The 22,698-nt window shown below is 38.2% G+C and overlaps 5 protein-coding genes across 7 annotated transcripts; 3 read left to right on the top strand and 2 right to left on the bottom strand.

Annotated features, from left to right (window-relative positions):
- Nucleotides 1-1,996: 1,996 nt before the first annotated feature.
- On the top strand, nucleotides 1,997-5,985 carry LOC116017638 (mitochondrial adenine nucleotide transporter ADNT1-like). Its single transcript, XM_031258259.1, has 8 exons — nucleotides 1,997-2,324; nucleotides 2,641-2,689; nucleotides 2,972-3,135; nucleotides 3,592-3,629; nucleotides 4,555-4,667; nucleotides 4,795-4,908; nucleotides 5,142-5,486; nucleotides 5,574-5,985. Exons 1-8 carry the CDS (start codon nucleotides 2,167-2,169, stop codon nucleotides 5,655-5,657), a joined length of 1,065 nt encoding a protein of 354 aa, XP_031114119.1. The 5' UTR covers nucleotides 1,997-2,166; the 3' UTR covers nucleotides 5,658-5,985.
- A 181-nt stretch (nucleotides 5,986-6,166) lies between these two features.
- Nucleotides 6,167-13,178, top strand: LOC116016258 (protein SUPPRESSOR OF PHYA-105 1-like). 3 transcript variants are annotated; one of them, XR_004097716.1, is made up of 10 exons: nucleotides 6,167-6,570; nucleotides 7,022-8,389; nucleotides 9,388-9,545; nucleotides 9,919-10,759; nucleotides 11,064-11,210; nucleotides 11,492-11,809; nucleotides 11,896-11,955; nucleotides 12,263-12,535; nucleotides 12,653-12,883; nucleotides 13,006-13,178. XR_004097716.1 is itself a non-coding variant. In XM_031256421.1 (8 exons), the coding sequence occupies exons 2-8, from the start codon at nucleotides 7,058-7,060 to the stop codon at nucleotides 12,455-12,457; spliced, it is 3,051 nt and encodes a 1,016-aa protein (XP_031112281.1). In that variant the 5' UTR covers nucleotides 6,167-6,495; nucleotides 7,022-7,057; the 3' UTR covers nucleotides 12,458-12,547. The 3 variants fall into 3 exon arrangements, 1 of the variants encoding a protein (XP_031112281.1); XR_004097715.1 differs by having other exon boundaries at nucleotides 6,167-6,495; XM_031256421.1 differs by lacking the exons at nucleotides 12,653-12,883; nucleotides 13,006-13,178 and having other exon boundaries at nucleotides 6,167-6,495; nucleotides 12,263-12,547.
- On the bottom strand, nucleotides 13,169-14,091 carry LOC116017448 (F-box/kelch-repeat protein At1g15670-like). The gene is made up of 3 exons (XM_031258036.1): nucleotides 13,750-14,091; nucleotides 13,393-13,678; nucleotides 13,169-13,314 (listed from the first exon to the last, which is right to left on the bottom strand). The coding sequence occupies exons 1-3, from the start codon at nucleotides 14,089-14,091 to the stop codon at nucleotides 13,169-13,171; spliced, it is 774 nt and encodes a 257-aa protein (XP_031113896.1).
- A 526-nt stretch (nucleotides 14,092-14,617) lies between these two features.
- On the bottom strand, nucleotides 14,618-16,751 carry LOC116014986 (light-sensor Protein kinase-like). Its single transcript, XM_031254965.1, has 2 exons — nucleotides 14,855-16,751; nucleotides 14,618-14,775 (listed from the first exon to the last, which is right to left on the bottom strand). The coding sequence occupies exons 1-2, from the start codon at nucleotides 16,746-16,748 to the stop codon at nucleotides 14,618-14,620; spliced, it is 2,052 nt and encodes a 683-aa protein (XP_031110825.1). The 5' UTR covers nucleotides 16,749-16,751.
- Nucleotides 16,752-17,559: 808 nt separating this feature from the next.
- LOC116014987 (CMP-sialic acid transporter 1) lies at nucleotides 17,560-21,619 on the top strand. Its single transcript, XM_031254966.1, has 8 exons — nucleotides 17,560-17,695; nucleotides 17,931-18,014; nucleotides 18,184-18,398; nucleotides 18,556-18,634; nucleotides 19,190-19,359; nucleotides 19,647-19,833; nucleotides 20,394-20,471; nucleotides 20,834-21,619. Exons 1-8 carry the CDS (start codon nucleotides 17,645-17,647, stop codon nucleotides 20,975-20,977), a joined length of 1,008 nt encoding a protein of 335 aa, XP_031110826.1. The 5' UTR covers nucleotides 17,560-17,644; the 3' UTR covers nucleotides 20,978-21,619.
- Nucleotides 21,620-22,698: the final 1,079 nt, after the last annotated feature.

A 22,698-nucleotide genomic window follows, 5' to 3' on the forward strand; every position in this document is an offset into this window, starting at 1 on the left:
CCGACCGAGTGGTTGTCGACGGAGTGTAGAGTGGTGGATGCGGACCGACCGAGTGGTTGTCGACGGAGTGTAGAGTGGTGGATGCGGACCGACCGAGTGGATGTCGACGGACTGTAGAGTGGTCGATGCGGACCGACCGAGTGGATGTCGACGGAATGTAGAGTGGTCGATGCGGACCGACCGAGTGGATGTCGACGGAATGTAGAGTGGTCGATGCGGACCGACCGAGTGGTTGTCAAGTAGGGTGGCAAAGTGCGCGCGTAGTCCAATTGCGTATTTACCCATCACTGCGCAACAAAGTACATTCCCTCTGCATATTATAATGCCTCAATTTTTGCACATTTGATTCCTTTGATGATTGGTCCATTCACATAAGCCACTGCAACGTACACCAAAACAATGTAACCCAATATTTAATGGAAATAATCCTTTATAAACGTAGTATTTTGTTGAATTGTTGACAATAACATATATATTTTTTCTTATTAGGTAAAGAATTTGATTTAAGACAAAGCACACGCTAGTATTTAAGTTGGTATGCAATGAGATAGATCAGCTTAAATCAATAGGCAATTTTTATAAGTGACCGACTCAAACTTAAAAAAATTATTATGCATCTTATACAATTGAGTAACTCAAATCAAAAAGTAACAGACAACTTATACAATTGACTGAATCAACTTGAAAAACCAATATATAGCTTCTACAACTGACCGACTCAAACCAACGAGCTTAAATTAAGAAGTTCATATATAGTCCTTAAAGTTTGACAAATTCAGACTAAGAAATCAACCAACAACTCTTACAAAAGATCGACTCAAGTCCAGAAATCAATATGTAACCCTTATTGCTACTCAGTTCAAAATTTAATTCGATAATTTAATATGCAGCTCAAGTTTGAATTATTAAGGAGTATAACTTAATTATATTTAGAGCAAATTGTCATTTTGGTCCACTGACTATAGGGGTCCTCTTAATTTCAGTCCACGACTTTCAAAAGTGTTAATTGCATACCATGACTTTTCAATTTGTATCAATTTTGGTCACTCCAGCCAAATTGCCGGCCAAATTTCGCCGGAAAATTTTAAAAGTTAAAATAATAAGGGCATTTTTGTCATTTTACTTCTTGTTCTTCTTCTCCGGCTAGTATAACGAAAATCCGGTACCGCCTTCGTCTTCTCTCTGCTCCAACAATTCCTCTTCAGCTTCTTCACCCTCACCCTCCTCGGAGCCGACGCATCCAAGTCGCCGGAAAGCGCTAGAAACTGGTTGATTTCGTGGAGAAAGAGGCAGCGGAGGTGCTGAGCCAATCCGAGTGAACAGAAAATGTGCACCTCAGGCAACCATTGATCACTCGTAGCATCAACGTAAACAATGTTGAGCCAATCTGAGTTCCGCTTCTTGACCTCCGTAACGAAATTAAGCAAAGAGTTGCAGAGTTGGCACGCGGGGGAGTAGAATTCCAACACCGTAGCCTCCTGGGCAATCTCGGCCGTTGGATGTCCACATCGTGTCTCCTCTCTGTACATAAATCCATTGCTGCCTTGTTGCCATGGATTTAAAATCGTTGGATAATCATTGGCGGTGCCGGATTTGCGAAAAAATTGCTTTAATTTCTCCTCCGCCGGTCACTACATAGTTAAACTAAGGTAATTTTTTCGCAAATTCGCAAATTACCTCTCTGTACACAAATCCACGGCGGTGGTGCCGGATTTTAACTTCCGGCGACATTTGGCCGGCAATTTGGCTGGAGTGACCAAAATTGATAAAAATTGAATAGTCATGGTATGTAATTAACAGTTTTGAAAGTCGTGGACTACAATTAACAATACTCCTATAATCAGTGGACCAAAATGACAATTTGCTCTTATATTTATTAGTACGCCATCCAGCACGATGGTAACATCGTACCAAAACTAAGCAATAAACGCCGTCGGATTTGAACGCACTATGTCACTACCAGTGTGCCTCATGCTTCTTTCTGCCGCATCTTATACTCTCTCTTCCTTCGTCGAAATAAATAGAGAGGCATACATAAATTGCTGGATCGCCGATCGATCCTCTCGAGGAATCGATATCGACACAGTCTAATCGGCTAAGCTTTGGACTGATTGGATATATTTGACATTTTTTTTTTGTCTGTTAAACAACAGTCTATTTCTTTCTATGGCTTCTGAGGAGGTGAAGACGGGTGAGTCGGCTGTGGAGAAGATTGTGAACCTTGCCGAGGAGGCGAAGCTCGCAAGAGAAGAAATTAAGCCTACAAGCCATGCGCTTCTCAGTATATCCAAGTCTCTCGTTGCTGGAGGTGTTGCCGGCGGCGTGTGAGTAATACCAAAGATTCTGTCCTGGAATTTACTGTATTAAAAGCTTAATTTTTTCTCAGCATTTAAAAAAAAAATATAGGTGGTGGTAGATAATCACTGGGATTAGCTGGTTAGAAAATTAGCTCAGATTTGTTTTCAAGCGTTTACTTTGGTTCTTTATTTTGCCATTCCCTTGAGCACAGCCTGTAGTGGTGTGTCCTTTATGGCAATGAAGTCAATTCTCCTTGAGATTCACTCGTCAAAGGAAAAAAAAGATTTTTTTTTTTTGACTTTTTGTTTGAATTTCTGCCACGCTGAAGTGCGAGTATTGCAGGTCACGAACAGCTGTTGCTCCTTTAGAGCGTTTAAAGATATTACTACAGGTAAATTTTGCCCTTTTTTTCCCTGTTGTTTGAACTATCTTCAGCAGTTGAATTTGGACTACTAAGAAAAGCTTTAAAATTTTCCATAAAGCATGTGGCAATGCAGCACATCTTGGCTCAGTTTAATTCATTGCACCTGATTCTTTAAAGCTTTACTGTCTCTTTTGAATAAAGTTTGGTTTCACAAGATAAAATGAAAGTGTATGTCTCAGGATTATGCCCAGGGGAATATTTACCAAAAAGCTCTCTTGTAATTTCAAGGTGCTGCTCTCCAATATGCAGGTACAAAATCCGCATAATATAAAATACAATGGTACAGTTCAAGGCCTGAAGTATATCTGGAAAACTGAAGGCTTCAGAGGATTATTCAAAGGCAATGGCACCAATTGTGCCCGAATTGTCCCAAACTCAGCTGTCAAGTTCTTCAGCTATGAGCAAGCCTCCAAGTATGATCCTGTCTAATACTGGGCTTCTGCATAAACATTCAAAGAATATTTGCAGCGTTAATATCTGTGCATGTTCTTTTTATACTTTCTTAGGAGCTTAACTCAAAAGTTTATAGTATGAATTTTGAAACCAATGGTGTTAAGCCTTAGCCTCCCATTATCACATATTCAGTTGGCAAGTTTGTTTGGGTGTCTTGATTGATGCTGCCTTATCTCTGACCTGTAAATCTCCTTGTCTCAAACATTTTAGATTTCAATTCTGAATGTGGAACTTCATTGATTTCTTATGGTTACTAGCTAATCTTCTAATGCATTAACATTGCTGAACCACAACTAGAGTTTCTTGTTAGGGTCTTAGAGAAGTGAACCTGATAAATTCAGTTCTCATTGTATCACCAAATTATCACTCTGATCTCTCTTTCCTTAAATGACATTTTTCCTTGAATTTGCAATCAGGGGTATATTATGGCTATATCGTGAGCAAACTGGCAATGGTATGTTCTTCCTTAATTCAGAGGCTTATTGTGGTGAAAACTCTATTTGATTTTCCATATCTGTTTGAGAATTCTTTTTTGTAGTTTTTCCAGTCAAAGGTATGTGCCTTGTAGACAGCAAATGTGAAATTGGTCTATGATATATTCTTCTGATCAAGTTCTTGTATTCCTATTTCCTTCTTTGCCCCCCTCCCCCCCTCTCTCTCACTTCACCCTCTTATATTTTCCTCCACTAGGCTGTGATTGCTCACCGAATTCAATATTAGAACTTGGTTACAAAATGGTATATATGTATCTTCCTTCTTCTCCCCATGTTATGTCCTCTGTTTGCTGTTGTATCTAGCTAGGGCTATATTTGGTGCATGGTAAAAGCTCAATCTGTCAAGCGTGAGGATGCGGGTTCGAGTTGCGGGCAGCCACTTCGTGCAAAATAAGCCGGAGTTTAGGTCTGTACCCAGTTCAACCCTTCCAACGCCCCAGATTGAGGGGCCACCACTGGGTAATGGCTATCTTGTTTTCTTTATGTTTGTTGCACATTCTTTTAGATATTACCTGTTTTTCCATTTTTTTTGGCAAAATTTTCTACTGATGGTGTTTTCCTACTACTTTTAACATATGAGGTGATAACTACTTCCTCCTTTGCAATCTATATGACCAAATTTCCACTTTTGAGATTTCATTTTGTATGGTATAAATTTGATTGTTGGACACTGCATTGGTGAAAAGCTTGTTATGGTTGTTTTCATCAAGTTCTTTGTGATTTATTACTGCAAAAATAAATGCACTTCATAGATCCTTTCATATATAATTCTTCTATGCCATGTCCTGTAACCTGTAAACATGAAAAAGATGGCTAGGTATTTGTTCTCCCTTTCTGAAAATGGATTAGCAAATTCTTGAAAAAGATAATGTTCTTATCTTGCAGAGGATGCTCAGCTCACTCCTCTGTTGCGTCTTGGTGCTGGAGCTTGTGCTGGCATAATTGCCATGTCTGCAACATACCCAATGGACATGGTCCGAGGCCGAATTACTGTACAAGTAACGTTCTGAATTCTTCTGAAGGAAATTGCATGCTTAATATTTGAAGCTCCCTTTGCAACTATGGGATATCTATTCACTGTGCTTTTACTTTTGCATGACAATGTAGTCCTCTCCTGTTTTGCAGACAGAAAATTCTCCTTATCAGTACAGGGGAATGTTTCATGCATTGTCAACCGTGCTTCGGAATGAAGGTCCTAGGGCTTTATATAAAGGATGGCTTCCTTCGGTCATAGGAGTTGTAAGTCCTGCATTTCTTTTCCCATGCATATGTTATTTGTTGACTAATACAATTATTAAGAAACCCTGTTAATGACAATCCTTTAGGGATGATGGTGGGCTCATTTATTCAGTCATATGTACTTTTCATCCCTAAGGTTTTGCTAGTGGAGCAGTGTCTCCAAAATGAAATAGTTAACAGTATCCTCCCAGTATACTTTCATGAATCTTAAGGGTTGGCTTGGTGTTTTGCAGATTCCTTATGTGGGTCTGAACTTTGCTGTTTATGAATCTTTAAAAGATTGGTTGATAAAATCTAAACCTCTTGGGCTGGTCGAAGATTCTGAACTGAGTGTTGTTACAAGGCTGGCGTGCGGTGCTGCTGCGGGGACTATTGGCCAAACTGTTGCTTATCCACTCGATGTCATCCGCAGAAGAATGCAGATGGTGGGATGGAAAGACGGTGCTTCTATTGTCACTGGTGAAGGGAAGAGTAAAGCTCCCCTTGAATATACCGGCATGATTGATGCCTTCAGGAAAACTGTTCGTTATGAGGGTGTCAGAGCACTGTACAAGGGTCTGGTCCCCAACTCTGTGAAGGTTAGTCTCTGATATTCTCTTCTATACAGAATGCATTTTGCTCTTGTTTGCAGACATTTCTAACTATATATAATGTTACTTGGTCAGGTCGTCCCTTCAATCGCCATTGCTTTCGTGACATATGAGCAAGTGAAAGACATATTGGGGGTGGAGATCAGAATCTCAGACTGATGGAGGACATTAAATCCCCCATATTTGTTCAGTCCAAACAATAATTTTGTAGGCAAAGGATAACACAGAAGATTATGATGTACTCTCAATGCACGAATTAGGAACCAATTCTTCCCAGTGTTCTCTCTCATTCAACTCTGCACCATCTCCTATATTAGCTTAGCTTTTGTTTACTCAGCAATCACTTGCATGAATGCAAGGACTAATAATGTAATAATGCAATAATAAGCGGTTGGATACTTGGATTATGTCTTCTCATTTTTCTTCTTCTGTTTTGGAAACAAAAGCTCTTTTTACAATAAAGATTAGATTTTTACCGGTAGTAAAACTTTTCTGAAAAAATCTCTGAGAGTAGATGACAAAACAGACAATTAAATGATAAAAAAGAAAAGGATAATTGGTGCATGGGCCCAGATTAGAGAACATGGCGATGATGACAGGAAATATACATGACATGACAACATTAATCAGCCTATCAAGTCGGTCTGAGAACATTGATTTAGCAGTGGCACCTTACCATGTTGGGAGAATACCTCATACCTGTGGCTCCTCTTTTCCCACGATATTTTCAGCTTTCCAAGGTTCTGGTTGGTGGCCTTCCACCCCATTAAAGGTCACCATCCATCAATATCCGTACTTTTTAAGCTCCATGGTGAAAATGAATCCTCTTCTGGGGAATTCTTAGCCGCCACCCAAAAATCTTACCAACGGACATCGGAGTAATATTTGCTGCTACAACTAGGCCCGACATAGCTTTTGTAATGCCATTGCTAATAGCACTACAAGTGGAGTGAACTATCTGGGAAAGATTTTAACTTTTTTGGGATTTCTATTTGAGGCAAGTCTCTAGCTTTCTTGAATCACTGTTTGAGCTTAGCATGTGATTGTGTGATCTGAAGTTCTGGGGAACTCGGTAGTTGAATTATTTTACTTCCTTTTTTACCCACTCTCGTTACTCCTACTTCTTTCATCTTTTCGTGTTCTAGTGATTTTAGCTTAGCTTGTTTTGGTTATCCCGAAAAGGGAAATACTTGATGTAGTACTTCCCAAATTTGGATTCTTGAGCTCTCAACTGTTTACCAGCTAGGATGATTTCTCTATACTATAGTTGAAGAACCCTAATACAAACTCCACTTTTTTTTTTTTTTTTTCCCTCTCTCTCTCTGTGATTATGTTCATATTCTGAATGCGTGGAATTGCAAATTGATTCAAAGTAATGAAATTAGTTCTTCACATCATAGTTTCTCCTTCCCCCTTTGCATTTGGCATCTGGCAACCTCACTAAATTGAGCTTTTGCTTGATCACTTGACTTGATATTTGTTTATTGTTTGTTACTACACTTAATTCTTGTGATCTGGTTTAGGGTGAACTCTTGAAGATGCATTGAGTACTTAAAACAATGAGAGCATTTCGGGATCACATGGAGAAGTTGGAGGAGCAAAAAGCTGCAAATGATGCTGCAGCGAGAGCAGAAGCAAAAAGGAAAGAGTGTGATATTTTCCCTGAACCACCACCAGCAGTGCATGCATCTTCCAGTGAGGGATTTCCCCACTATGATGGAGAAGAGATCCCGGGTGGTGGTAGTTTGAGTACATATGGAATGTCACGGGCAGATCCTACGCCCCCTTGCACAAGTTTTTTGTTGAATAACAATTCAGATGAAGAGTTGAGAATGAGAAATAACAGAATTTCCAACACAGAGTCAGTTAGCTGCTCTAACACCCATGAACAAATGAATGATCGGCAGCAAATCCAGTGGAACAAGTTTTATAATTTGGCTGGTGGGTCTAGTAGTAGTTATTGTAATCAAGTTCTGATGTCCACAGACAAGGGTTTGGTAACATCTATGCCCAAAGAATCATTGCCAACAACGGCTCCAGACCCTGATGAGATGAAACCTCCACCCATTAAGCATAACATTGAATGCTCTGGTGCCTTGTCTGCCTATTTAAACTGTGATGCTAATGGCATCAGCCCAAATAATGGACTGTTCGGAGATAATCGGTCAAAAATATTATCTACATCTAGTTTTTCTCAGTTTTTTGCCAGGAAATCTTTGAAAGGCAAGGATGTGCTGTCTAAACGCCCTGAACCTTCTGCTGAATTTCCTTCTGCCATAGTCATGCAGGAAAAGAACAACCCAGCTTCTTTAAGCAGGACAGCTACTGATTTCTTGTTGAATCAAGGGGCTACTTTTCAAGCTCCATTACATTGTCATGATGGTGCAGGCCCTAAACTATCACAAAATGAAATTAACTTAAGAGAATGGTTATGCTCTAGGGGTTCCGAGATAAATAAAGATCACAGATTGCACCTATTCCGGAAAGTTGTGCAGTTGGTGGATATTGCTCACTCCCAAGGGAATGTCTTTCTTGATTTACGGCCTTCCTGTCTCATTTTACATTCATATCATGATGTTAAATATATTGGTTCAACAGTCCAGATAGGATGTATGGGTCTGGGAAACCAGAACATGATGAGGAAAAGACCACCAGAGCTGGATAAGCACATCAGCAATAGTAGGGGTACAAAGCAGCAAAAACTCCATGAGGTACAGTATAATAGTGAAAGGAATTATTCATGTGGTGGAGGTTCATCTATTGAGGCAGATCGTCTATTGGAGTCTGACTTTGTTCGGTTGGAAAAGAGGTGGTATACTTCCCCAGAGGAGCTGGATGACAGAGTCCTTGCATCATCAAATATTTACAGTCTTGGGGTGCTTTTGTTTGAGGTCAGATAAATTATTGCTAGCCAGTTTGTGTTGGGCGCTGCTATATTTTTTCCCTATTCTCTTATTCCCTGCTTAACAATTTTAATTAGTTTCGATATATATAAACCCTGAGCTATGGCAAATGATATAATTTCAGACCTGGAAAATCTTGCAAATTTATTTAGAAAGTATTATGAGAACTAAAAAAACTGAGTTTACCATTACTTCTTTCACACAGGATTTACATATTAAATAACTAGCTACATCCTTAATTGTCATGTTGTGGAATTTTCTTGGTGCAAGAATTTGAGCAATACTGGTATCCATAGTGGTAACTGGTAAAGCTCAAAGATTATCCTCCCTCCTATCTCTCTCCTCATGGGGAAGGATAAAATAAAAGGACAAAGGTCTGCAACACCTCATGTGACCCTTCTTTGAGTTTATAAACTCTGAGCTTTGAGATGGATGAACTCAACTTACTCAAGACTTTTGATTCTGTGGTTCTTTGCTATAGGTCTTGCAAACCAGCCTTTCTGAATCTTGATGTTCCAGATTTTCAGCTGTAGGATTGAGTAAATGACTATTGAGTATGGAAAATGAAATCAAATTCATAGGTTAGATGCTTTATCTCATTTTTGTTGCTTCCATAGGAAAGGCCACCTGCATGAATAGGGCCCTTTACACTTTTCTGGAACAATGGAGGAACAATCCTTGAACCTGAGGGTCACCCAAGGCACCTTCATACGAGTTTTCATTTCAGCTCTTCATTCTTAAAAATTTTGATTCACCATAATGCTGTTTTCCTTTGAATCGGCATTCAGTTTACCGTATTCTTTTGTCCACTTATAGGTGAGAAACCTAGTTCTGTAATTTTGTGTTACCAATCTTTAAGTACTCCCCCCTCCCCCCGACCCATTTTTGTTTGTTTGTGTGTGTGTGTGTCCTCTTCCAGTTTATGATTTCATGAAATGATCTTAAAGAAAATCTCTAGTTTCACTAATAGCAGTTGTTTCTTTTAGTTGCTGTGCCATTTTGAATCACCAAAGGTGCATTCCGCAGCAATGCTGGATTTACACCATCGGGTTCTGCCTTCACATTTTCTCTGTGAAAATCCAAAGGAAGCTGGATTTTGCTTTTGGCTACTTCATCCTGAATCATCTGCTCGTCCAAAAGCAAGGTACTACTAGAATTTATATTTGTCTTTTTTCTGCCTTGTAGAGAAAGCTTGTGTGAATGTAAAATTTATAAAATACTAGATGCCAATGAGATATCTGGCAATACTTACTGCAAATCTTATACGGTTATACCTAGATACATTGCATTAGATCATATGCTATTATATTCTTTCTAGCCTAGTTTGCAAATCTCCAAGCATTGTCCCACCTTTGCAACCTTACCACTTAGAAATTCAAGAGTGCACTTCACTGCCATTAAAGGAGATAAAGAGCCTGCTGACAAAAGACTTAAAACATGAGTAAAATACACATAAATTATGTTTGGCAGGGAAATTGAGCAAAATTGCATTTTCTTTAATTATTTTTGTTTGATAGGGAAATCTTACAGTCTGAATCAATTTCTGGATCCAAAGAGATACACCAAAGAAATAATGAGCCATTAGCTGCTGAGAAGGAAGATGACCCCGAATCAGAACTCTTACTTTATTTTCTAGTTTCGTTGAAAGAACAAAAGGATAGCCAGAAATCCAAGTTGTTACAAAGCATAGAATGTTTAGAAGCTGATATCAAGGAGGTTGAAAAAAGTGACACTTTGAGAACTTCATATTGGAGGCACCAAGGCAACCTGGATGCACAGCATAGGCCCCATTGTAAAGATATGAAATCTTCTTTTCTTTCCAAATCATTCTCTATAAAGACTTTTCTCGAGGAGACGGTGATGAAAAATATCAGTCAGTTTGAAAATGCTTACTTCTGCATGAGATCACAATTCCAACTTACTGAAACTGATCTCAAGGGAAGACCAGACAGGGACTTACTGAGAAGTCGTGAGAAGTTGTCTCGTGTTCAGACTAACAATGACGAGCCCAGCATTGAGAGAAACAATGTAAATCGAGTTGGGGCTTTCTTTGAAGGTATTTGCAAGTTTGCTCGATATAGCAAGTTTGAGGAGTGTGGGACATTAAGAAGTGGTGATCTTTTAAATTCTACAAATGTCATTTGCTCCCTAAGTTTTGACCGTGAAGAGGAATATATAGCAGCAGCCGGGGTCTCAAAGAAAGTCAAAATTTTTGAGTTTGATTCACTTTTGAATGAATCCATGGATATTCAGTATCCTGTGATTGAGATGTCAAACAGATCTAAGCTTAGCTGTGTTTGTTGGAACAACTACATCAAAAACTACTTGGCTTCATCAGACTATGATGGTGTGGTGAAGGTTTGTATTTTTTTTTTAACTAAAGTCACAGGAATCATGGGAATCAGTGATAGTGTGATAGCTAAAATCCTACACTGTAGCCCTTTACATTTGTCAATTGCAGATATCATTCTTTCTGAAAATGTCTTCTTTTGAATGTAAATAATATTCTTCTCTTAGGTTATAAATTGTTAAGAAATTTGCACAAATGTCAACTGCTTTTTGGGTACAATTTCATACCGGTTATTGCAGAATTCTTTTACTGTTGATTATCTATCTTTTTTATTTTTATTTCTGTAATTTGGCTTATATCTTTCAAAACTAGATGTGGGATGCAAGCACGGGTCAAGGATTTTCACATTATATGGAGCACCAGAAGAGAACTTGGTCTGTTGACTTCTCTTTAGTTGATCCAACCAAATTTGTCAGTGGGAGTGATGATTGTTCTGTAAAACTGTGGAACATTAATGAGGTACTTATAGACATTTTCATCTTTGTCCTCCAATATTGACATTATCAAGAATTAGAACCTTGAAATGGAATTATGCTCTATACTATTTAAGGAGTTCAAACTAATGGAAGAAGTTCACTTGCATGTAATAAGTTTTCAAGTGTAACGGTGATTTCAAGCTTTTTAATTTCTTCCAAATCTATTCCTGAAACTAAGTGCCACTTCCACATGAAATTATTCTCCATTGAACTAGGTCATCTTAAAGTAAGGTAGAAAATTACTTTATTTGGTATTTGGTACAGAGGAATTCTGTGGCTACAATCTGGAGTCCTGCCAATGTATGCTGTGTGCAGTTTTCTGCTTACTCCACACATCTATTGGCTTTCGGGTCTGCTGATTACAAGATCTATTGCTACGATCTTCGACATACAAGGATTCCTTGGTGCACATTAGTTGGCCATGGAAAAGCTGTTAGCTATGTGAAATTTTTAGATTCCGAAACCCTTGTTTCTGCATCCACTGATAATACACTAAAGCAATGGGACCTCAATAAGACCAGCTTGGAAGGATTCTCTGATAAAGCTTGCTCCTTTACCTTTAGTGGACATTCCAATGAGAAGGTAATCACAACTCCCCAAGTACATCTAGAGTAATGTGGTTATTACTTATTAGTGGTCCTGATATTTTGTTGGTGTATTTTCTGCAGAATTTTGTAGGATTATCTGTTCTTGATGGATACATAGCATGTGGTTCAGAATCTAATGAAGTAATCTTCTATTTTCAATGATATTCTCTTTCAATAACATCCTTTGTGTTTTGCTTTCTAGCATCGGTCAGTGACTCAATTTTCTGTCTTAAGGTTTTATTTACTATAGCACACACTATACTAACTAAAGAAGCTATAAACAGATGTGCGTATTTTTCATTAAGTTGCATTAGTAATGTCTTTGATCCCCTACTTTCGGGACTGCAATTTCCACAGCACGCCGTGTTTCCTTCATTCCATTTTGTCCCACCAGAATCACGTTCTACTATCATGTTACCCTCTACTGATTTAATCTTTTCTCCTTCAGGTATATGCTTACTATAGATCTCTGCCAATGCCAATTACTTCTTATAAATTTGAATCTATTGACCCTATCTCTGGCGATGAGATCATTGATAATAGCGGACAGTTTGTTTCAAGTGTTTGCTGGAGAAGGAAATCTAATATGGTCGTTGCTGCCAACTCAACTGGATGTATTAAGCTGTTGCGTTGGTCTAATTAAACGACCATTTAACTTACATTGTTTTCATCAATTGTTCCCTCCCTGGGTTTTTACTCTAGCAGAGTTGCATAAACTAAGGTATTACGTGCACGTTGCAATTGACTTCTAGTTTTAGTAACTTACTATTCTGATATGTAACAAAAGCAGTACTATTAGACATTCTATACGACGGCTTAAAAATGGCAATATTTCTAGGTTGCACAAGTTAAGCTTTCGACAAGGATCCAGGACTTGTGCACAGACCGCTTCATTGTCGTCTCTTGTGTAAAATGCTCCTTAAGACCAGGTTGGAGTTTTTCCTAGATGTTTTTACTGTGAAGCTGGAAGAGATGTAAGTGATATGTGAAGAAATGCAGCCATTTTCTGATAACAACAGGGAAAAAAATAAAGAATGATTTACAAGTCAAGATTATTTTTGTAGTTAAGGTATGGTTATCTTCATTTCTTGAAAAATAATGTCTTTCTTACTCCATTTGGTTATCACTAACATTATTGTGTATTTGTATGCAGTCTATAATGTGTATTTTTTTTTTTTAATTTTTCTGCAGATAAAACTGAAAGTCTTTGGAGCTTTGCTAGTGTATAGTAGTTTGTTTTTCAGATGCTCTATAGACACTACTTGGTAAATAATTTTAATTTTAGAGGTCTATACAACAACATGATAGAACACGGGCGCAATGCTGACTTGGAATTTCTACTTTGGTCCATTTCTTAGTCTTCACTTCCAGCATATAAGCTCTCCCACTTCCAAACACCATCATCTTCCCCTGCCACGTTGCGTATCTCGTCTGGGACCCTTGCGATAACCACCCATGTGCCGTCGTCCTCTAATACAATCACGTCCTTTTTTGCGCTCACTATGTATATTACTCAAATTTCGAGGTAGGTAGCCTCATTTGATTGTAATAAGGTTGCCACCTCTGAAATTGTGTCACCTAGGTGCCATTGGCGGGTGACGAGGTCGAGTGTTTCGGTGATTTCATTGGCCTCCACCTCGTAGCCGCCCACGACGTGGAACTTGCCACGGTGGAAGACGCACGTGCACTCCTCTCGCCCGTATGACATGTCTTGCAACGATGTCCACCTGTCCCTTGCCACGTCATACGCCAACGTGGATTTTAGCGAGTTGACTTCCAAGTCAATTCCGCCGGCGACCACCATCGTCCCGCGCATCCGTAGAACAGGCGTTCCTCGCCTGGCATATCGGCCCCGCGCTTCCACCTGCCGAATAAGAAATTGTAGATGAAAACTGAATTCACAAACCGCCCTTTTCCCCAGTTGCTGCCTATCACCGTCAGCAGCTCCGGTCCAATCCCGATGACGCGACAGTTAATCGGCAACCCTTCCCCCGTCTCCAGTATAGGCGGCGGAACATCGTAACAACGCCCTTTCACCGGGTCGAAAAGCGTGAGCCGGTAAACCGGTCGATTCCCCCATAAAACATCCTTGGACTCAACCATGGCAATGAAAGGTCGGGATAGACCGGAAGCTTTCCGGAGGCGGAGGAACTCCGGCTGCTTAATCACACCGTTCCATGCTCTACACACAGATGCAGTCTTGGGAAACTGATCAAACGAAATCCGAATAAGACATTCCAAAGCTACGTCGTTCGGAAGACCAGGAATCAGCTCCATAAAGGAATTACTAAATTTGAGTTCTTGAAGATGAATGAATGCTAAATAAAGGAACAGTCTTTATCACCTTTGTTCTTGTTAGGGTTGGCGTATGCATGGGATCCAAACTTCTATAAATACAATTTTGGAATTATTTGTTTCTAATTTTCACAATTCCTAATCCTAAATAAACTAGAAAGTAAACAACTATTCGATTTGGACTCTAAAATTTATTAATTCCGACTTTTAAATAGTTTAAGTTTATTAGGATTAAAACAACTTCTGAATGCATATATAGGCACAGTTTCATGAAAAACAAGTCATTTAACTGAAGGGAAAGGCCAACAATCCTGCAAAAGCACTATATCGTATTTCAGTATTTCAGTTTGATCTATTATACATCTGTAAATTTGTGTTAATCATTTAACCTAAATATTCCCTAAACTTAACCAGACACTAAGCTATAAAGCTGGCATTTCTTGAGCTAGCCATCCACTTGATGAAATAGGTTGGATTGCTGTCTTGCAAGTAGCAGATTTAACTGAGTCTAGGGGAGATCAGAATCTGACATGTGACCAGACAACATTCTGTGTGATCTCGGACTCGTAACCATCAACTGACTTTCGGAGTTCATCCTCTTAGAACGTCCATATCGACTCATTTGTGGTGGCCTGAATGAAGTAACTGACTTTCCCCTTGGTGTTCCTAAACCACAGAATTAGAATTACTGTTAGTTCTAAGACCTGCATGCAATAAAGTGCCTAGAGTAAAAGAAACTTTTTACCTTTCTGATTGATTAATTTGAGGTCTACATTTCTGATTGATGGTGAAAGTTTCTTGGTCATGATGTCTGGAGAACTACAAACAGACTTTGTGTCATGAGTAGGTGATGGGAGCGGGTCATCTGCAATTAAAATTTCATCTCCACAAGCTGAAACATCACTTCCTGATTCAGAGTTTTCCCTGTGATGACTTGCAGTTGCTTTCTCCCTCTCTGCCACTTTATAAGCAAACATCTGGAAGGGGATTTGTGATACAGACAGTGTCTCTGAAGAGCTCCTCAAGATCCCTGCATCGATATCACTATAGTCTAATGGTGGCATGGGTGCTTCTGGCTGTGTGAGTTCGGGGTTCATGACTATGAACCGTTTTATATAGCGAAGAATCCTGCAGATAGACGAGAAACTAGGACGTTGGTTTGGATCACTATGCCAGCATTTCTTTGTGAAGCTGGTCATGTATTTTGGTAAAGGAAATGGAAACAGTGGCCTCTCGCCCGCCTTTATGTTTCTGCTCATTTTGTCTCCTTGGAGATGGCTGTCATCAAATGGAACTTTCCCTGTCAAAACCTCAAAGCAAATCATGCCATAACTGTACACATCAGACTTTTCTGAGCACTTGAAGGAACTCCCACAATTCCCTGACTCTTCTTGCTCAGCTAGGACTTCTGGTGCATGCCAGATATAACTCAGTGGTCCATTTTGATTTGCATGAGGTTTTCTGGTGTGGCTAATGCCAAATCCAGAAACCTTTGCATGTAAATAGCCTTCCATGTCTGTACTTCTTCTGAGTTTGACAAGGATGTTTGAAGGGTTTAAATTCCCATGAGGGATTTTCTTTGAGTGCAGATACTCCATACCTCTTGCAACTTGAAGCATCAGATCAATTGCAACAGGGAGAGAAAATGGAACTCTTTTCCTTGGCCCCATAACCTCTTTAATATAACTGGACAGATCCCTATTCATGAGTTCCATGATAAGGAAACACTCTTTCTTCTCATCATCTGTGAAGCCACAATACATGTGCATTATGTTGGGGTGCGCGAGCGCTAATTCATCGCAAATCTCTGAGATCAATGGCTCAATCTCACCAAAGAAGTGTCTTAAACAGAAGTTCTCCCCGAGCCACTGAACCTCCTTGTGTTGGGTCCCGTTTTCCAACCGCCTTTTCACATGGTAGTCTTTGCACCCAACTAAAGTTGAGCTAGGCAAGAGCTTGTCAGGTGATGATGGCTCCAACCTGCTCAAGTTCCTCAGGAGGAGATCAGCGAGCCGCTGATCCTGCTTTGATGAGCTCGAGGAACGACAATTTTTCTTCTCCTGGACTTTGTTTTCCAGGATCCATCTGTCTTCATTCCACACTGAACTTAGTCTGTTGCAGATATCTGAAGAAACCAGGTACTGGCTCCCAAATTTCCAACTGAACACTCTTGGATCTTTGCATTCCTTGTGATATTTCAGTGAATAAATGATCCTCTTCTTGTCTATCTCATCATGGTCAAAACCTGACACCTCCCCAGCAATCTCAATTGCTTCAATCACAATGGGAAAGCAGCTAAGAAGGTTGTGGACATGGAATTCTATGCAGTCAGTGTTCTGATACATAGTAATGGCTTTTGCCCAGAAATCCTTCGTCTCCAGACAAAACCTAATATACATTTCACCTTCTTTAAACACCTTGAGGAGCTCTCTCAATGGGTTCTCAACCATTTTCCACTTTAAATTCCTCTCTTCATATCTCAGATTCTGTTTCATCAACTCTGCAGTTGTATTATATGCACAATCCATCATATCTGCCAATAAACAGCATTGCCTCTGATTCACTTGCATGTAATCCTGGAAAACCATCAATGCCTTCACACTTCCTACAGCCTCTCCGATCTGCCTAAATTGCTCCATAACCCTTAATCACACCACAAATCTCAATCTGGAAATGGGCAAAAACAAAGATTTTGGTAAAAATTGAATCTTGATGAAACTACTCACCAATGAACGATGGGCATAGTCAGATCAGTGAATAAAATGCAGTGCCCAGATCATTTATCAAGCAAATAGATATCTCCTTCTTTGGAAAAAAACATAGTGAAATCAAATGCATGCACAATTTCTTCAACCAACATCTAATCTACATTTTTAGACCATGTCCCAATTGAAAACATTTCTAGAAATGTTGGTTATGTTGATGTATCAGATTTGATGTATGAAGACATTTCTCCAAACATCTCTAAACATAATAACTAAATAAATATTAGTTTTTGAATCGCGTATAATGTATTAATGTATTACTCCAACACGTCACGCTTTTGCCTAATCTTTTATATTTCTTGATTGATTTTGTGTATCAATATACAATGTAGAAATAATACTATAATGTACTAATACACAAGTCAATTAGTATAACGTGTAAAACATAGTGTGTGTGTATTGGTTCATGAACATAACATAAATATATAATTCAATTTATTTGTTTAAGTTAGTGCATAATTTTTATTTTTATTTTTATTTTTTTTCGTTTTGACTAGTTTTGTTTGTGTCAAGTAGAACCTCTAAGAGACATGTATAATCTCATTTCCTGTGTATCGGCAGTGTGTAAATAAGTAAATTAGATGAATAAATGTAATATTTAGTGAAAACATGGGGGCGTAAATTTAAGCCTAGATCTGGAGAGGGGTTGTTTGCAAAATACTAAAACATTGAGGGGTCTAAACTGTGAAGTGATCTGCAAACTCTACTCCACAGATTCACACAGTCGGAGTGAGTTTACAGATTGCAAAGAGCAGTAGATCGGCGACGAGATGCGGTGGTACGTCGTCGCTTCGCTTCTCACCGTTCTCACCAGCTCGCAGGTTGTCTTCAAGCCTTCACCTCTCTTCTTATGCTGTAATTTCACTTCGTTTTCTTCTTCTGATTTTTGATCGGATTTCGGAATATATGCATTCTTCATATTCTAAATTTATGAAGTATTCGATAGTAAAATCACAGAAGCTCTTCTAAAGGATCATTTTCTGTACCTTCTAATGTTGAGGTGGATTTCGTCGCTCTGTTTGGATTTACATGTTGAATTTGCATCATTTGCTGCAGGGAATTTTGACGACTTTATCTCAAAGTAATGGAGGATATAGATATGACTATGCGACAGTTCCTTTTCTTGCTGAAGTGTTCAAGGTAATAGCTTTAAATGTTTTTGCAGCCAAAATAGTCAGATGATTATTCTGATTTAAATGTGCTTACTTAACTTCTTTGTTAGAGAGAGGCAGAGAGGCAGAGAGGAGAGGGGTGATTTGTTTGATTTATTCTGGTTGTTCTTTATTAATGCATTGTGTTTTAAATGCAGCTTCTTATATCTAGTATCCTCCTATCAAGAGAGATGAAAAAATCACCTCCTCCAAAAATGACCACGGAATGGAAGAGCATTCGCCTGTTCCCAATTCCATCTATCATTTACCTTATTCACAATAACATTCAATTTGCTACTTTGACCTACCTGGATACATCAACTTACCAGATAATGGGAAACCTGAAAATTGTTACCACTGGAATATTATTCAGGTACTGCATTTTGTTTATGTATTCATCTAAGGTGTAACCTTAATCCTCTTTTCACACTGCCATTCAACTTTAAATTTGCCTCCTTTCACTGGATATTATTCCATTATGCATTTTGACCTTGATTCTTCATAAAATAGGAGATATTTGAATTTTTTAGGCTCTTTTTGAAGAGGAAGCTTTCTAATTTGCAGTGGATGGCAATTGTATTATTGGCTGTTGGAACGACCACAAGCCAGGTACTGCTGCAATCCTTTTACCACTGTACTTCCTTTGCACTATGCTTTGTGAGCTACCCTGACCGCTTTCTAGAGACTTGAACAATAATTTGAATAAATATTACTCGTATCACATAAAGAGGTAGTTTCAAACTAGGAATGCATATTTAAAGAGAATAGTTATCATTTTATTGAGAAAAAAAAAAAGAAAAAGAAGAAGCTGTTGTATTTAGAAAATGTGTTTTGACTTTAATGTGATCTTTCATCAATAGCATTAGAATGTGAGTTGACATATGTGAAAATTTTCATGAGTCTATTCGATTTTCAATTTCTCCCACCCTTTTTTGGGGGGGATTGGGGTAGGGAAGGTGTACGAGTATATCAGTTGTGGATGGGGATTCATACTAGGCTTCAACCTTGTATGGAGCTCATGACGTTTCAAACCTCTTTATCTATGCAGTTGTTTCTTTCTGAATACATTATGCATGCCTCTAGCTTAATTTAGCAACTCAAGAAATATAAGACATAAATACATAATTGTTCTGACAATGGCTTGTTTATTTTGTATTGATATAGGTGAAAGGCTGTGGAGAGGCTTCTTGCAATTCAATGTTTACATCACCCATTCAGGGATATATGTTGGGGGTGTTGTCTGCTTGTCTTTCAGCCTTGGCCGGTGTTTACACTGAATTCTTGATGAAAAAGAACAATGACAGTTTATACTGGCAGAATGTCCAATTATATACGTAAGTTCCTTATATGATGAAATGCAGTGTACTCCATATAATAGTGAATGGGCATGTTTAGTCAACCTTAATTGATGTATTAGTTTAATATTATCCATTTATCCATGTATTACATACAACTATTGTGACTCTTTCCATCACCCATTGCTTAAAGGGAAAAAGGCACAAAGTCTAAAAAAAAAACAAGGGTTGATGACTTAGTAAGATGATCAAATTGCATTATATTGCTACAGGCCTGTGAACCATAGATCAGCTTATTGATCCAAAATAGTATATTTTATTTTCAGATTTGGCTCAATATTCAACATGGGACGACTTCTCCTTGATGATTTCAAAAGTGGATTTGAAAAAGGTGCATGGTGGCAACGCGTTTTTAATGGGTACAGTATTACAACATGGTTGGTGGTTTTGAATCTGGGAACTACTGGGCTTCTTGTATCATGGTTAATGAAGTTTGCTGACAATATTGTGAAGGTATGATCCCTTTTTTTTTTTTTTTTTTTTTCTCTTTCCTTGTTTTCTTTAGAGCTTAGACTGCTTCCTGCTTTCTTATTTGAGATTGGCTTTGTGGTAAAAGGGCTAACGGCTTCTCTATGAAGCCAGGGATCCTAAGATTGATTATCCCGTAACCCTTTGGGACCAAGTTTACAATTCTTTGAAGTCAGTCTATTTGCTTTCTCATTCTTATGCTAATTCTAGCTATTTTTGCTCCTGGCCTTGTGTCTTTTATGATAATTGGAATGAGAAATGAAGGGGAAAGTCTGGTTCCTAAAGAAAAGTATTTGCTGTATGTCAAATACTTATTGAGATGACACTCTTTAGTTTTCTATTTTCAAAGTTACACAGAATTAATAGTGCCCTTTCGCCCTAGTATTTACATCAGAGTTCAGTGAACAAATCATTGTTTGTGTCAGAATAACATGAACTTGGTCGAGAAGTTTTCATGTGATGATTATAAGCTGCTGCTTTATCCTAATTTTAAAATTTCTACCAAATATAAAGTGGAGATTTTGCATGTTCTTTTTCCCTTGAAGGTATACTCCACATCTATGGCAATGCTTTTAACAATGTTATTATCAGTGGCCCTATTCGATTTCAAGCCAACAGTGCAAGTAAGCTTACTTTATTCTTTTTCATTTTTCCTTCCCTTGTATTGCTCCTCAACTTCAACCTTGAACATAGCATATGCACGTATTTCAATAACTTATTTCATCTGCCAAAATTTCTATTTACTACCCTTTAATATTTTTGAAACATTGGAAGAACAATAATTTAAATAATTTTTTCTTTTAAAGAAAAGGATTGAGAATTACATATAGTTTCCCTCCTGCAGCTTTGAGCTTCTGACTTTCTGAGTATATAACATTAATTAATGTCTGATAAAATATTTTCAGATCATGATTTCTGTGGACAGAATACTTCGTATTGATTGTTACTACTAATGCATATTGTATTTATCTTGTTTCCATTGCAGCTGTTTTTGGGTATTGTTATCTGCATGATGTCACTACATATGTATTTTGCTCCTCCTAACACGCTAGTGGATTTGCCTTTGACAACAAAAGATGCCCCAGAGAACTTGACTGAAGCTTCTGTCGATCGAAGAACAGTTTCGTGATGTATAGTGCACACTTAAGTGATAATATATCTCCATATCAGCATGAAGTTTTAGCTCCAATCTAGGTTTAACTTCTTAAACAGACATCTATAGATTCACATTCAATTATTGACATTGACATTCACCACTTACAAATCAACAGGGTAGGTCTCCCCCAGGGAAAAGATAGTTGTATGGTAGTTGGAGTGGGTTTTTTTTCTGTGTAAAATAACTTGACCCTGCTTCAACAAAATCGCAATTATAAGAGTAGCCTCATAAAAGTATTATGCATTCAGTTACTCAATTGCACGGTACACGAATGTGGTTGATCTGTGGTGGTCCTTAATATACTGCTCATTTGCTTAAATGTTAGAGAGGGCAACAGAGAGACAGAATCTGCAGAACAGGAAGGTCTGGTCCCTACACAACAGTTACTATTACATTGATTACAGCTGTTTTCCTGCTACCACTTTTCATTTTAATATTTTCATTGAATCCTTGTGTGTGATACCTTTTCTTCTTTGGAATCTTTAAGGAAAGGCATTAAGTTAGACGAGTGCTGGATTTCTTTGTTTTCGGTCTGTTGATATTAATGGTTATTGTAGATGAACATACATACAGCTTCATTTCATTATTTAATTCAAATTCTGCAATTCTTGAAAACATAACAATCTTTTTTCTCATCTTGCAATGGAAAGAAAGAAAGAAAGAGTGGCTGAGGATTTGTTGTTGTGCAGAGTTGTAAGTATTATTTGGCAGAAATTATTGGCATGAGAGAGAGCTAAACATTGTTAGAGAATCTTGTGAGGATATGTGTGCAGTGACTGCCACCTTCAACTGCCGACAATGGTGGGCAATGGGAAGCCACCATTTGTGGTGTTCAACATATACCAAAACTAGGTACTGCTGTGCTGATGACTGCATTATTATTTTCATTATGTGAAGTAGTGGCAGCAAATGAATGGCCACCAAAATGTGGTGTTCTTTTGAGAACTATTGAATGCCTGCCTGCCATGTCCAAATTGGTCGCCCCCATCAAAGATAGATGACTTGTGGCCTGTGGGGTTGTGGCAGGTGAGACATCATCAACTAAAATTTCCATGACATTCAATGTTCCTAGCCCTCTTCTTGTTCATATGGTTTTCTGGTACATTTCTGGACACTGATCTATGGTTTTATTGTTGACTTAAACAGTAGTTTCTTGATATGTGGCTAACATTTAAGGGAAGCTATTTATTCAATTATTAGTTCGACAAATAATCATATTTTTTTATCTGATTAACAAACTCAGTCAAGTGTAATTGTTGTATGAGGGTGTTAGGGGCAATTAAGAATATACTCAATCTTAATCTACAAGAAATTATATTTGTTGAAGACATTTAAGGATGATTTGACACCCACTTTTGTTGTCAACCTTAAGGGGCTATGTGCATAAGTGCTTATATTCAAATAATCTTTCAATAATCAAAGCAAATCATGATTATGATTCATGTAAAACAAGTACATTTTTCAATAATAAGAAAAATAAAAAAAATATATTGGTGCATAATCCATTGCATATATATATTATATTGACCATCTATCGTTAAAGTCGCTCTTAAATTCGATCTTCAGTTACAGTTTGTGCAGGACTTGTTCTTACGCCATTTTTTGCGTAACTCTCTATATATATTTTCTCACTTCTTCCTCCTCTCCATTGTATACTTACATTTTTAATTAAAACAAACCATGATTATAAATTT

This window comes from Ipomoea triloba, chromosome 4, assembly GCF_003576645.1.
Source record: "Ipomoea triloba cultivar NCNSP0323 chromosome 4, ASM357664v1".
NCBI classification, from domain to species: Eukaryota; Viridiplantae; Streptophyta; class Magnoliopsida; order Solanales; family Convolvulaceae; genus Ipomoea; species Ipomoea triloba.

Bases quoted from the DNA above. Each gene is read 5' to 3' on its own strand.
- LOC116014986 (XM_031254965.1), bottom strand. From the start codon at position 16,748: ATGGAGCAATTTAGGCAGATCGGAGAGGCTGTAGGAAGTGTGAAGGCA. The intron at 14,776-14,854 runs GTAAAAAGTTTC...TCTGTGGTTTAG, and splicing joins CAAATTAATCAATCAGAAAG to GAACACCAAGGGGAAAGTCA.
- LOC116017448 (XM_031258036.1), bottom strand. From the start codon at position 14,091: ATGGAGCTGATTCCTGGTCTTCCGAACGACGTAGCTTTGGAATGTCTT. The intron at 13,679-13,749 runs GTGATAGGCAGC...CTTATTCGGCAG, and splicing joins TTGGACCGGAGCTGCTGACG to GTGGAAGCGCGGGGCCGATA. The intron at 13,315-13,392 runs GTGACACAATTT...TAATATACATAG, and splicing joins CACCCGCCAATGGCACCTAG to TGAGCGCAAAAAAGGACGTG.
- LOC116014987 (XM_031254966.1), top strand. From the start codon at position 17,645: ATGCGGTGGTACGTCGTCGCTTCGCTTCTCACCGTTCTCACCAGCTCG. The intron at 17,696-17,930 runs GTTGTCTTCAAG...CATTTGCTGCAG, and splicing joins CCGTTCTCACCAGCTCGCAG to GGAATTTTGACGACTTTATC. The intron at 20,472-20,833 runs GTAAGCTTACTT...TTTCCATTGCAG, and splicing joins ATTTCAAGCCAACAGTGCAA to CTGTTTTTGGGTATTGTTAT.
- LOC116017638 (XM_031258259.1), top strand. From the start codon at position 2,167: ATGGCTTCTGAGGAGGTGAAGACGGGTGAGTCGGCTGTGGAGAAGATT. The intron at 4,668-4,794 runs GTAACGTTCTGA...CCTGTTTTGCAG, and splicing joins GAGGCCGAATTACTGTACAA to ACAGAAAATTCTCCTTATCA. The intron at 4,909-5,141 runs GTAAGTCCTGCA...GGTGTTTTGCAG, and splicing joins TTCCTTCGGTCATAGGAGTT to ATTCCTTATGTGGGTCTGAA.
- LOC116016258 (XM_031256421.1), top strand. From the start codon at position 7,058: ATGAGAGCATTTCGGGATCACATGGAGAAGTTGGAGGAGCAAAAAGCT. The intron at 8,390-9,387 runs GTCAGATAAATT...TGTTTCTTTTAG, and splicing joins TTGGGGTGCTTTTGTTTGAG to TTGCTGTGCCATTTTGAATC. The intron at 11,810-11,895 runs GTAATCACAACT...TATTTTCTGCAG, and splicing joins GTGGACATTCCAATGAGAAG to AATTTTGTAGGATTATCTGT.